We start from the raw sequence: 13,189 nt of genomic DNA, 5'->3' as shown, positions 1-13,189 counted from the left end.
TTCCTCACAAGTCCCCTACATGAATTGCATAATAGAGATACAAGCAAGAATCATTAAATTCTATGAAAACCATAAGCATTGGCGAGACACTTGTTACTATGAATTGCATGAAACTTATGCCAAGAATTTACTTAACATGATTGTGATCAACAACCTTTACTACTTATGAATATAAGTTCATAACGATTAGGTGAAACTCCCTTATATCCTAGCAACAAACTTATGCATGAAAATTAAGCGTGCACTCTCAACCAACATACACAAATTAGTTTTAATTCATAGAGATAAGTAAATTAAATTCACAATTCATGAAACGCAATTGGAAATAATCAAATCATATAGCAAGCATAAACATGGTTTTGAATTCCCCCCTAGCCAAGGGGGGTTTAGTTCCTCATACTTGCAAAGCAAAGATACATAAAATTAGACATTAAAATTCAAAGAAAGAGAACACCTAAAACAGTCCAACTTGGCAGCAGGTGCATCCAAAGTTCCTCCTTCTTCCTTGCTGCGGCAGAGAGGTTTTGGACAAGGTTTGGGTGGTTTTTATGGTGTAGAATGGATGGGGAATGGTATGGAAAGGTTTAGGGTTGATAGGTGGTGTGGCTAGGGGTGATTTTTGGCTGAATTTGGAGAGAATGGTGGTGGAAAACTCACGGCAAAGACAAGGATCCAAATCGGTTTTTTGATGAATATGGGAGGTGGTATTTATAGGCTTGAGAGAGGACCACTCCATTTCCTTTGCATGTGCAGCTTGTGTGGGTGTGAGCTGTCATGTTTCCCCTTTACATTTACACACACATGCTTCATCATTTCAACCACAAAACACACACATTTTCTGCCATGTTATCATTTACATTTACACACACATGCTTCATCATTTCAACCACCAAACACCCACATTTTCTGCCCATGCCGTGTGCTTCATGTGTTTGCTGCCATGTTCTTTTCTTTGCCATGTGTTTGCTGCCATGTTATCATCCTAGCTATTACACTTGCACACACACATGTTCTTTGCATCATTTCAGCCACAAAACAAGCACAATTCCTTCCCCTTTGCCGTGCCTTTCTTCCATTTTGCATGTGGGTGTCTTTGCATGTGTTTTGTGGCAGAAATGTTGTGTAATGATGAGGGGTTGTTGTTGCATTTGTGTGAAGGATGATTCCAGCTCCTCTTTGCATGTGTGTGCTGCCATGTTTCATCCTAGTTGTTACACTTGCACACACATCATTTCAGCCACAAAACAAACACAATTCCTTCCCATTGCCGTGAGTTTGCATGTGTATGAGTTGTCATTGTTTACCCTTGCATTTGCACACACACACTTGCACACACATATGCCCAAAACGTCGATCCTCATGCATGCAATCCATTTCAGCCCAATTTTGATCCAAAATGCACCAAAATGCACTTTTCTTGCCAACGTTGTCATTAAGACCTACAAACATACGAAAATGACTTTAAACGCTAAAATAACTAAGGAAACACAACGTAAACGCACGAGAACAAGCCAATTAAGTCGCATAAATATGCTCCTATCAAATTCCCCCACACTTAGCTTTTGCTAGTCCTCGAGCAAAACAAAGAAATAAAACGAAACAAAACAAATAAAACACAACCTAAACCTTCCAACATTTGCCTCAGGGATTTCCAATGCACATGACATATTAAAAATCATTATCCCAACAGATTTGAATCATCTTACACTTAAGCACATACTAAATCATAGTCACCATTTACTTGTTCACAATTAATCGATTAAAACAATGTTTTTGATGTAGTAACATGCCTTAGAGAATTTACTCAATTCCTTACAAAGTATGCACTCAATTTTCACTCAGATTTTCTAACTACACACCCTATACTAGTCATATGTGAGAAGATTGATGTATATATGAAAACGAACACTCACATATATGTATCACAAAGAACACAATTTCTGGAGTTAATAAGCATGTTTAGATATGATCTCATGAATGGAATGCTACTACTTAGATGCGAGAACCAGTGACACCATATGCTCATACCAAATTCAAACTCCACAAATTGAAACACATAACACTCAAGATAGAAGTCAAGAGTTGTAACGGGGCTTGGGGTAATGGTTAACAAAGGAAAGATAGGGATAACAAACGTTCCCAAGGCAATAGCAAGCAAAGTAATGAAATCGAAACTTAGAATTCACTTTAGAATGCAAAAATCAACTTTTAACACAAAGGGAAGATTTGAGCAACACTTAGGGCCGAATTCAATGTTTTGGATCCTTTCTTCAACAAACAACACTTTAGAACTCTTTTTCAAACATTTTCACAACTTTTCTTTTTCTTCTCTTTTTTTTTTGTTTTTTTGTTTTTTTTTTTGTTTTTTTTGTTTTTGGATGTATTTTTCTTTTCTTTTCTTTCCACCCGTGCCTATGGCTCACTACTTACATGAGAAACACTTCCCCCACACTTGTTTTCTGCCAAACATTACTCAAAAGGAATTCAATTTGAATCATGCTTTACTATGCTTTAAGAACAAGGGTATGGATGGTCCTAATCTAGGCTAGGTGGAGATGATGTGATTAACAAAGAAAAACAGGCTAAACAAGGCTCAACGAGGACATATAATGAAGTAGTATACATGGTAATTTGGCTAAGGTGGTGGTCACTACACAACTTCTTCTTGAATATGTGTTATGCAATTCAATAGCATGCTTTGAATGAAATGGGCATGAGTTCTAGCATTTGGAACTAAATGATGAAACGCCTTCTAAGTAGTAACCAAGCAAAGAATAATGAGATCATGCAACGACTTAGAAAACAATAATGCACAGATTATCAACTCTCCAAATAATGTTTAGGCTCAAGTCTCACAAGGTTGTAGCGTTTGTTTGAGTTCCTTCCTTCAAGCATGTTACAAAAACTAATTTTTCCTTTATGATTGCATGTGAATTCATAAATTATAACCACAACCAAGCATACACCAAAGAGTAAATCAAATGTTCATCCATGTTTATAACTCTCTTTAACAGTCATGTAATTAAAAACCAAATCCTCATCATTGTGTTGGAAGGTACCCTAAGACACATACAAAAAAAAAACAAATCTTTTTGGTATTTTTTTTTTTTTCAAAACAATTTTTATGAGATTTTCGGATTTTTATGTCAAAACACACTAAAACACTCCAAAACAGCTTGAAAACACTTAAAAGAGCAAGGAACAACATTAGAAGTAATGGGTGATAAACTCCTACGAATTTCATGCAAAACAATGGTTACCCCCCCACACTTAAATCAAACATTGTCCTCAATGTTTCAAGCATAAACTCACACAAAAACAAGCAAATAAACAAACAACGAATAAACATGACAAGTATAGCAAAGTAAACAAAAAATAGACAGAGTAGAGTTTAAGAACGCAAATCTGGTTTTGGAGATAGATGATCTTGTTGACTTTCCACAGCTTTGATCTCGAACTGGTTTGGAATTCTGAGCGAGGAATATCAGAGTTCCTTGGTTTCAAATCAGACTCCTTCTGCTGGGTTGATTTGATTATGCAGTCTGCATTATTCTCTGCTGGTTTCTTCTGCACAGCAAGCAGACACGAGGTAGAGGTGTTGGTCTGTTTCTTTCTTCAATCTTTCCAAGTGCCCACCTCTTGCTTTCTTTCTCCTTGTCCCTAGCTGAGGATGAATTGGTAAATTGTCTCCACATGCTTCGAGGTATCATTTTCACTTCCCTTATCTGTTCTCCAGGCAGATGTGGTAGACGAAGCGGAAGCATAAGATGATGAAGATGAGTACTCGAGAGCAAGGCTAGGTAAGCAATCAGGAAGGGGTTCCAGGCAGTCGGTTCTAGATCGGAAGATTGATACCAAGTGCTGGCTGATTACTCACTTTCTCTTTGTCCTAAATCAACGACAAGGAGAAGGACAGGGAGAAAGCATGATATGAGATACTCTTGCTTTCAACCTTCATGATATGAAATACTTTTGCTTTGGATGGGTTGTTTGCAGAGGTACCCCAAGGAATAAGGAACACTGAGTGACTCGAGAGGGTTTGTTGGAAAGGCATTCTCGGAGATGACGGAAGGTTATGTATGTCTACCTTGCCATGGAGGGTGAAGGTCGACATTTATAGGAAATAATAACCGGTATTGTTCTTTCACTCCTGTCGGCAACCGTTGGATGATTGAACAGTAAACTTCACGTGTTTTCTACTTCAACAGAAATCGTCGACAGATTGCCCGTGATTTCCTCAAAGCTGACGAGGCTGAGAAAGACAGATGGTTGGAATAGGCGCTTCGACAAACTACCCGTGATTTCCGCAAAGCTGAGTTTGCGTGTGACGGGTGCTGACGAGGCTGAGAGAGACATGCGCATCTTCGCTATCTGAGATCGATGCTTCGACAAAGTTTTTGTGATTTTCGCAAAGCTGAGTTTGCGTGTGACGGGTGCTGACGAGGCTGAGAAAGCTGACACTCTTCGATATCTGGAATCGGTGGTTTGTGAGTAAGCCCAACTTTTGAGAAAGCTGGCGCCTCTTCAATTTTTGAATTGGCCTCTATGAATTCTGAGCTCGCCTCTTCAATCTCTGAAATCCCATCACATGTTGATTTTTATAGAGGTACGCAAGATGTTCAAAGCACACTTGAATTTCAACCTGTAAAAACTCCATTCTTGCACTTCTACGATCTTGACCTGTCCGACCTCTTCTTTCTTTAACACCTCTGAAAATGTTTGGCCCTTCCGACCGTCGTTTTGACTTGAACCTTGGTGAAGAGGCAGTCCCGCCTTCTCCAGACAACATATGGCGCCCATCCTTCATATCCCCTACTGTCCCCCTTACCGTTGGGGATTCAATGATGAAGAATGATATGACAGCTGCGGTGGTGGCCAGGAACCTTGTCATTCCTAAAGATAACAGACTGCTTTCCAGACGGTCTGATGAGTTAGCTGTTAAGGAGTCTCTGGCTTTTAGTGTGCAGTGTGCGGGTTCTGTGTCCAACATGGCCCAACGCCTATTTGCTTGAACCCGTCAAGTTGAATCGTTGGTGGCTGAAGTAATGAGTCTCAAACAGGAGATTAGAGAACTCAAGCATGAGAATAAACAGTTGCACAAGCTCGCACACAACTATGCCACAAACATGAAGAGGAAAATTGACCAGATGCAGGAATCTGATGGTCAGATTTTACTTGATCATCGGAGGTTTGTGGGTTTGTTCCAACAGCATTTGCCTTCGTCTTCTGGGGCTGTACCGCGTAGTGAAGCTCTAAATGATCAACCTCCGATACCTCCTCCTTCTGTGGCCCCACCGACTGCTGAGGCTCCGTCGACTACTGAGACTTCTCCTAAGCAGCCTTTGTGAAGGCTCCCTCTTGTATTTATCTGCTTAATGTTCCTTTCTTTTTTTATGAATGTAAAATTACCTTGCATAACTGTCAGTGTTTCAAAAATAAACCCATACAAAAAACAATTAAACAAGCAACAAATAAAAATGATAATCAAGGCAAAATAAAACTACAGAAAAGGGAAGGTTTTTAGAAACGCAAAACTGATTGTGGAGCGATTCAATAATCTTCCTTATTTGAATACATGGGTTGCCTCCCAAGAAGCGCTTGCTTTAACGTCGTGCAGCCGGACGAAGAACGCAATTACTCCCCATTGGAGCCCACGGCATGCAAGGGAATGTCCTCCACGACATGCTCCTCAAAATGCTCATAATAGGGCTTCAATCGATGCCCATTCACCTTGAATTCATGTCCCGTTTTCAAGCTTTGGATCTGGACTGCACCATGAACAAAAACATTAGTAATTACAAACGGTCCAATCCACTTAGAACGTAACTTACCGGGAAATAGACGGGAATTGAACAATAGCATTTTCTACCCTACGGAGAATGTTTTGCCTCGAATCATCTTATCATGGAAAACTTTGATCTTCTCCTTGTAAATGCTAGCATTCTCGTACGCTTCATGCCTTATCTCATCAAGTTCATTTAGTTGCAACTTCCTATGACTCCCTGCGGCATTTAGGTCCATATTGAACTTCTTGACGGCCCAATGAGCTTTGTGTTCCAATTCAACAGGGAGATGGCACGGCTTGCCATAGATGAGCCGAAATGGGGACATTCCAATGGGTGTCTTGTACGCCGTACGATATGCCCAAAGTGCATTATCTAACCGTAAGCTCCAATCCTTCCTTGTAGGCCCAATGGTCTTCTCTAGAATTTCTTTGATCTCACGGTTGGAAACCTCGGCTTGGCCATTCGTTTGAGGATGGTAAGGTATAGAAACCCTATGGTTGACATTGTATTTCCTCAATAACGCCTCTATGGTCCGGTTGCAAAAGTGCGATCCTCCATCACTTATGATGACACGTGGCATGCCAAACCTTGCAAAAATGTTAGTTCTAATAAAATCTGCAACCACTTTAGAGTCATTAGTCCGGGTGGCTTTAGCTTCCACCCACTTCGACACATAATCAACCGCAAGCAAAATATACATGAAACCATACGAGGAAGGAAAGGGACCCATAAAATCAATTCCCCAAACATCAAAAATTTCAACATTAAGGATAGAAACTTGCGGCATTTGATCCCTAGCACCTATGTTACCCATTCTTTGGCATTTATCACATGTTAAGCAAAAAGTTCTAGCATCCTTAAAGATACTAGGCCAATAGAACCCACATTGTAACACCTTAAGTGCAGTTCTTTGTGTGCCAAAGTGACCACCACATGCATATGTGTGACAAAAACTTAAAATTGAACGAAATTCAGAATCATGCACACATCGACGTACAATCTGATCCGGGCAAAATTTCCACAAATATGGATCATCCCACACATAAAACCGTGCATCATGCCTAAGTTTATCACGTTGGTGCCTGGTGAAAGTGCTTGGAATTTGTTTTGACATCAAAAAGTTCACCAAATCGGCATACCAAGGCTCACTAACCTTTATGGACAACAATTGTTCATCGGGGAATGTCTCGACAATGGGTAGGGACTCCTCATTATGCACCATGCGGCTTAGGTGGTCAGCCACCACGTTCTCACTTCCCTTCTTGTCACGAATCTCAATATCGAACTCTTGAAGTAGCAACATCCAACGAATTAGCCGCGGTTTGGCTTCCTTTTTAGTGAGCAAGTACTTCAAAGCTGCATGGTCAGTGAAAACAATTACTTTAGTCCCAATTAAATATGATCTAAACTTATCTAAAGCAAAAACAACGGCAAGAAGTTCTTTTTCTGTAGTGGAATAGTTCAACTGCGCATCATTCAACGTCCGTGAGGCATAGTAGATGACATGCGGCCTCTTGTCCTTCCTTTGTCCCAAAATAGCTCCTAACGCATAATCGGACGCATCACACATAAGCTCGAACGGTAGGCTCCAATTCGGTGGGACAATGATTGGTGCCGTAGTGAGTAAGTCATTGAGATGGTTGAATGCTTGCTCACACGCCTCGTTGAACTCAAACGACACTTCCTTTTGTAGGAGACGGCATAGAGGTTGTGCAATCTTGGAAAAGTCCTTGATAAATCGTCGATAAAATCCTGCATGACCAAGAAAAGAACGAACCTCTCTCACCGAAGTAGGAGAGGGTAAGTAGCGTACAAGATCTATCTTAGACTTATCAACTTCAATTATTTTTTCAGAGATTATATGACCCAAAACAATACCTTGTTTAACCATAAAATGGCATTTCTGCCAATTTAACACAAGGTTTGTTTCAACACAACGTTTCAAGATTAAAGTGAGATTATCTAAGCAATTATCAAATGAACTACCAAACACACTAAAATCATCCATGAATATCTCAATAATCCTTTCAACATAATCAGAAAATATGCTAACCATACACCTTTGAAACGTGGCAGGAGCATTGCACAAACCGAATGGCATGCGTCGATATGCAAACGTTCCAAAGGGACAAGTAAAAGTGGTCTTTACTTGATCATCCGGGGCAATGACAATTTGATTATAACCAGAGTATCCATCAAGAAAACAATAAAAGGAATGACCCGCTAACCTTTCAAGCATTTGATCTAGGAACGGCAATGGGAAATGATCATTCCTTGTGGTGGCGTTTAGCTTCTTATAATCAATGCATACTTGCCAACCGGTTTGGATTCAAGTGGGTACAAGCTCATTCTTCGCATTCTCCACAACCGTCACTCCAGATTTCTTGGGCATGCATTGAATAGGTGAAACCCAACGGCGATCGGAGATAGGATAGATCACTCCACAATCAAGGAGCTTGATTATCTCATTTTTCACAACTTCCATCATTGGAGGGTTGAGACAGCGTTGAGCCTCTCTAGTTGGTTTGGCCCCCTCCTCAAGAAATATGTGATGCATGCACGTTGTAGGGCTTATACCCTTGATATCGGCCAAGGTCCATCCTAGGGCAGATTTGAACTCCTTCAAGACTCGAACTAGTTTCTCTTCTTCTTGTGCCATGAGGAATGAGGATATGATGGCAGGTAGGGTCTCATTTTCTCCCAAGAAAATGTACTTCAAATGGCTTGGTAATGGTTTGAGTTCAAGGACAGGTGCCTGAATTATTGATGGAAGCAACTTGTTAGTTGAAATGGGAATGGAATAGAAGTTAGGAGACTTACCACCATGCTTAGGTAATGACTCAAGGGCAGCAACCAACTCAATGAATTCCTCACTATAAGCCACGGCATGGAATGGTTCATGCATGCCGTGGGTTAGCATATGGTTTGCATCCATGGTTTTGAGTTCCATGCCTCTTGTAATGACTTTTTCAAGCACATCGTCATTCAAATCTTCAAGATATCCCTGCGCCAAAGAGTCAATTATATCAATAGAGAAACATGAATGGTCCTCACTAGGGTACTTAATAGAATCTGAAAGATTGAAATTAACAACTTCCCCATCAAATTTCATGGACAAAGTTCCATTAAACACGTCAATTTTAGTCCGGGCCGTCTTCATGAATGGACTTCCAAGGAGGATGGGCAATGAAGGGGTATGGTCCAATTCATCCATTTCGAGAACATAGAAATCCGCTGGAAAGATTAAGTGATTTACCTGCACAAGAACATCTTCCAAAACTCCCTTTGGATAGGCGTTAGATCTATCGGCTAATTGTATGATTACACCATCATTTTTCAACACTCCTAAATTCATAGATGCATAAATTGAGTATGGCATAACATTTATAGAAGCACCTAAATCTAACATGGCAGATTCAAAGCGAGTGTTTCCAATGACACAAGGAATTGTAAAACTACCCGGATCTTTGCATTTGGGGGGTAGTTTGCGTTGCAAGATGGCGGATACATTTTCACCTACCTTGACAACCTCCTTGGTCGACATCCTCTTCCTAGTGGTGCACAATTCCTTTAGAAACTTGGCATATCTCGGGACTTGCTTGATTGCATCCAAAAGGGGTATGTTGACTTGAACTTTCCTAAACGTCTCAAGGATGTCCTTTTCAGCTTCCTCCTTCTTTGTTTGCATAAACCTACTAGGAAAAGGAACATTCGAAGGAAAAACATTTGTAGGAACTGAATTTGACACATTCTTACCCTCATTGGACGATTTAGACAGATTTGGGGTACTAGAAGCTTGCGGCAAAGGTGGAACCACCTTTGCCGTGGGTAGGCTTGCTTCTTCCTCTTCAATTTGCAAGTTTTCATCCTCTTTGAGACCTGATTTTGATGGTATAGGACCTGCCCCAACTTCTTTTCCACTTCTCAACAATATGGCTTTTGCACTTTCGAAACCTCTTTTTGGATTTGGAATGGTAGAACTAGGAAGTTGGCCTTGGTCTCGAAACTTCCCTACAAAATCTGCAATCTGCCCAATTTGTTTCTCCAATTGATCCACCCTTTTGTCTTGGCTTTGCATAGCTTTGGTTTGATTTTCTTGCCCCTGAGACAAGTTAGTTAGTAACTTAAGGAGTGTATCATTGTCTAGAGATGTACCTGAAGCAATTGGGGCAGATTGTTGTGGAAAATGTGGGGGTGCATATGGCTTGGTGAAAAACCCCGGGGGTTGTTGCCTAAAGCCTCCTTGTTGTTGGGGTCGTTGGGCCTCCCTCCACTTGAAGTTTGGATGGTCTCTCCAACCTGGATTATATGTGGTTGAATATGGATCGTTCCTCGGTTGGTTTTGGCCTTGAAATCCAATTGCGTTAGTGCTCTCCCATCCACCATTCTCAATGAGTTGAGGGCACTTTTCCGAGGCATGTCCTTGGATAGAACATACGCCACACACCATTGGCCCTTGCATTCTCATTCCTTCGGCCATCTGAGACACAATGGAAGTAAGATTAGCTAATTGTGAATGAATGTCGGATGTGGAACTTACCTCATGCACTTGTTGCCGTGGGGGTCCTCTTTGGCCAACGCATTCGTATTGTTGAGCGTTCAATGCTCGATTAGCAATCAAGATCTTGGCAGCCATGGGTGTTTTGTCCACCAATGCTCCACCCGCTGAGGCATCGAGCATTTGACGTTCAAGTGGTAGGAGCCCCTCGTAAAAGTATTGTAGAAGTAACTCCTCCTTCATCTGATGCTGTGGACAAGAAGCAACAAGTGATTTAAAACGTTCATAATAAGTAGGAAAAGACTCACCTTCTTCTTGCTGAATACCACTAATCTTTTTACGTAGGAGAATGATTCGAGAAGTTGGGAAAAACTTCTCCAAAAACGCCCTCTTCATACTCTCCCAAGATGTGACAGTTCCGGGAGCTAACTCGTATAACCAATCTTTGGCTTTATCCATTAAAGAGAATGGAAAAGCCTTCATCTTCAAAATACTTCCGTCGACGTTAACCGGAGTCATGCTTGAACACACCACTTCAAATTCTTTTAAATGCTTGTTCGGATCCTCCATGGACAGCCCATGGTATTTTGGAATGTGGTGGAGCAAACTTGACTTTAACTCGAACTCTTCGGTCTTACCTTGCGCAGCCGTGGGATATTGGATACACAAAGGTGCAGCATTATCTAATCCCGAAGCGGCGAGCTCCTTGAGTGTTCGGTTATCCATGGCCATGTCTTGCACTACTTCTCCCACTTGTGTTGTGGGTATCTCCTCCTCTTCTGGAACTTGTTCTTCAAGGTTAGGTTCCAGGCTAAGTGGGTTGGACTCTTGTTAGTTCCTTCTTCGTCTCAAAGTTCTCTCAAAATCGTCATCAAAGTCCAAAATATGCTCACGAACAGGGTGGGAACTTCGAGTCATGCACTAGTACCTTAAAAACAAAGAAACAAAACAAGGTCAAAAACTTCAACAAAATAAATGAATGAAAAGAAACAATCAAAGGGCCAAAAATTTGATGCGAAATATATAAGCACACAAATTAAACCCTCTTTTTATCAATTGTAGCAAGTATGTAAGTAGGGATCGTTCTAGGCCGGGGATTAGGAAGGATTGCCAAATCACTTGAAAACTGACTCAAAACTTAAAAACAAAGTTTAAAACACTAAACTAGACTTGAAGAATGCAAAACTAAAGTTTAAAACACTAAGATAAACAAAAAGATTCAAAACAGCAACCAAAAGACTCAAAACTGCCTTAAAAACACTTTCTGGGCAGTTTTGAGCACAAACACAAATTTGGACGAAATTGGTTTACCCCGTGAATCAAAACACTTAAAAACACAAACTAAAGTGATTACTAACTAATCTAACACTTTGAAATAAATGGGAGATTGGTTCTTGACGAAATTTAAAACTACACAAAAACTTTAAGAACTAGCAGATTGTAAAACGAGATTGATTAAATTGAATGGATGAGAAGCTAGCTAAGGGGTTCTTCTCCACACATGTTATACTTGCATACAAAATGATTTCCAATTGCTCTTCGACACACCATGAATTCCCAACACCCCAGATTAACTGTGAATTGCACTAATTAACCCTCAGATTTCCCTAAAGTTATTGAATTGGATGAATTGCATACGACAACCCAAACATTCCTCACAAGTCCCCTACATGAATTGCATAATAGAGATACAAGCAAGAATCATTAAGTTCTATGAAAACCATAAGCATTGGCGAGGCACTTGTTACTATGAATTGCATGAAACTTATGCCAAAAATTTACTTAACATGATTGTGATCAACAACCTTTACTACTTATGAATATAAGTTCATAACGATTAGGTGAAACTCCCTTATATCCTAGCAACAAACTTATGCATGAAAATTAAGCGTGCACTCTCAACCAACATACACAAATTAGTTTTAATTCATAGAGATAAGTAAATTAAATTCACAATTCATGAAACGCAATTGGAAATAATCAAATCATATAGCAAGCATAAACATGGTTTTGAATTCCCCCCTAGCCAAAGGGGGTTTAGTTCCTCATACTTGCAAAGCAAAGATACATAAAATTAGACATTAAAATTCAAAGAAAGAGAACACCTAAAACAGTCCAACTTGGCAGCAGGTGCATCCAAAGTTACTCCTTCTTCCTTGCTGCGGCAGAGAGGTTTTGGACAAGGTTTGGGTGGTTTTTATGGTGTAGAATGGATGGGGAATGGTATGGAAAGGTTTAGGGTTGATGGGTGGTGTGGCTAGGGGTGATTTTTGGCTGAATTTGGAGACAATGGTGGTGGAAAACTCACGGGAAAGACAAGGATCCAAATCTGTTTTTTGATGAATATGGGAGGTGGTATTTATAGGCTTGAGAGAGGACCACTCCATTTCCTTTGCATGTGCAGCTTGTGTGGGTGTGAGCTGTCATGTTTCCCCTTTACATTTACACACACATGCTTCATCATTTCAACCACAAAACACACACATTTTCTGCCATGTTATCATTTACATTTACACACACATGCTTCATCATTTCAACCACCAAACACCCACATTTTCTGCCCATGCCGTGTGCTTCATGTGTTTGCTGCCATGTTCTTTTCTTTGCCATGTGTTTGCTGCCATGTTATCATCCTAGCTATTACACTTGCACACACACATGTTCTTTGCATCATTTCAGCCACAAAACAAGCACAATTCATTCCCCTTTGCCGTGCCTTTCTTCCACTTTGCATGTGGGTGTCTTTGCATGTGTTTTGTGGCAGAAATGTTGTGTAATGATGAGGGGTTGTTGCTGCATTTGTGTGAAGGATGATTCCAACTCCTCTTTGCATGTGTGTGCTGCCATGTTTCATCCTAGTTGTTACACTTGCACACACATCATTTCAGCCACAAAACAAACACAA

General features: G+C 40.5%; 1 protein-coding gene across 1 annotated transcript; it reads right to left on the bottom strand.

The window, feature by feature from the left end:
• Positions 1-5,865: 5,865 nt before the first annotated feature.
• LOC139194732 (uncharacterized) lies at positions 5,866-10,205 on the bottom strand. Its single transcript, XM_070819639.1, has 5 exons — positions 9,942-10,205; positions 9,741-9,888; positions 9,307-9,632; positions 8,364-8,790; positions 5,866-6,002 (listed from the first exon to the last, which is right to left on the bottom strand). Exons 1-5 carry the CDS (start codon positions 10,203-10,205, stop codon positions 5,866-5,868), a joined length of 1,302 nt encoding a protein of 433 aa, XP_070675740.1.
• Between the last annotated feature and the right edge of the window lie 2,984 nt (positions 10,206-13,189).

This window comes from Malus domestica, chromosome 03 (genome assembly GCF_042453785.1).
Source record: "Malus domestica chromosome 03, GDT2T_hap1".
Lineage (NCBI taxonomy): Eukaryota > Viridiplantae > Streptophyta > Magnoliopsida > Rosales > Rosaceae > Malus > Malus domestica.
The sequence above is the reverse complement of the archived record's forward strand: the minus strand, read 5'-3'. Positions and strand labels throughout refer to the sequence as shown.

Coding starts and splice junctions, on each gene's coding strand:
- LOC139194732 (XM_070819639.1), bottom strand. CDS start 10,205: ATGCCTCGGAAAAGTGCCCTCAACTCATTGAGAATGGTGGATGGGAGA. Junction 9,889..9,941: donor ATCTGCCCCAATTGCTTCAG/GTACATCTCTAG, acceptor AACTTGTCTCAG/GGGCAAGAAAATCAAACCAA. Junction 8,791..9,306: donor CGACCAAGGAGGTTGTCAAG/GTAGGTGAAAAT, acceptor TCTTTGGCGCAG/GGATATCTTGAAGATTTGAA.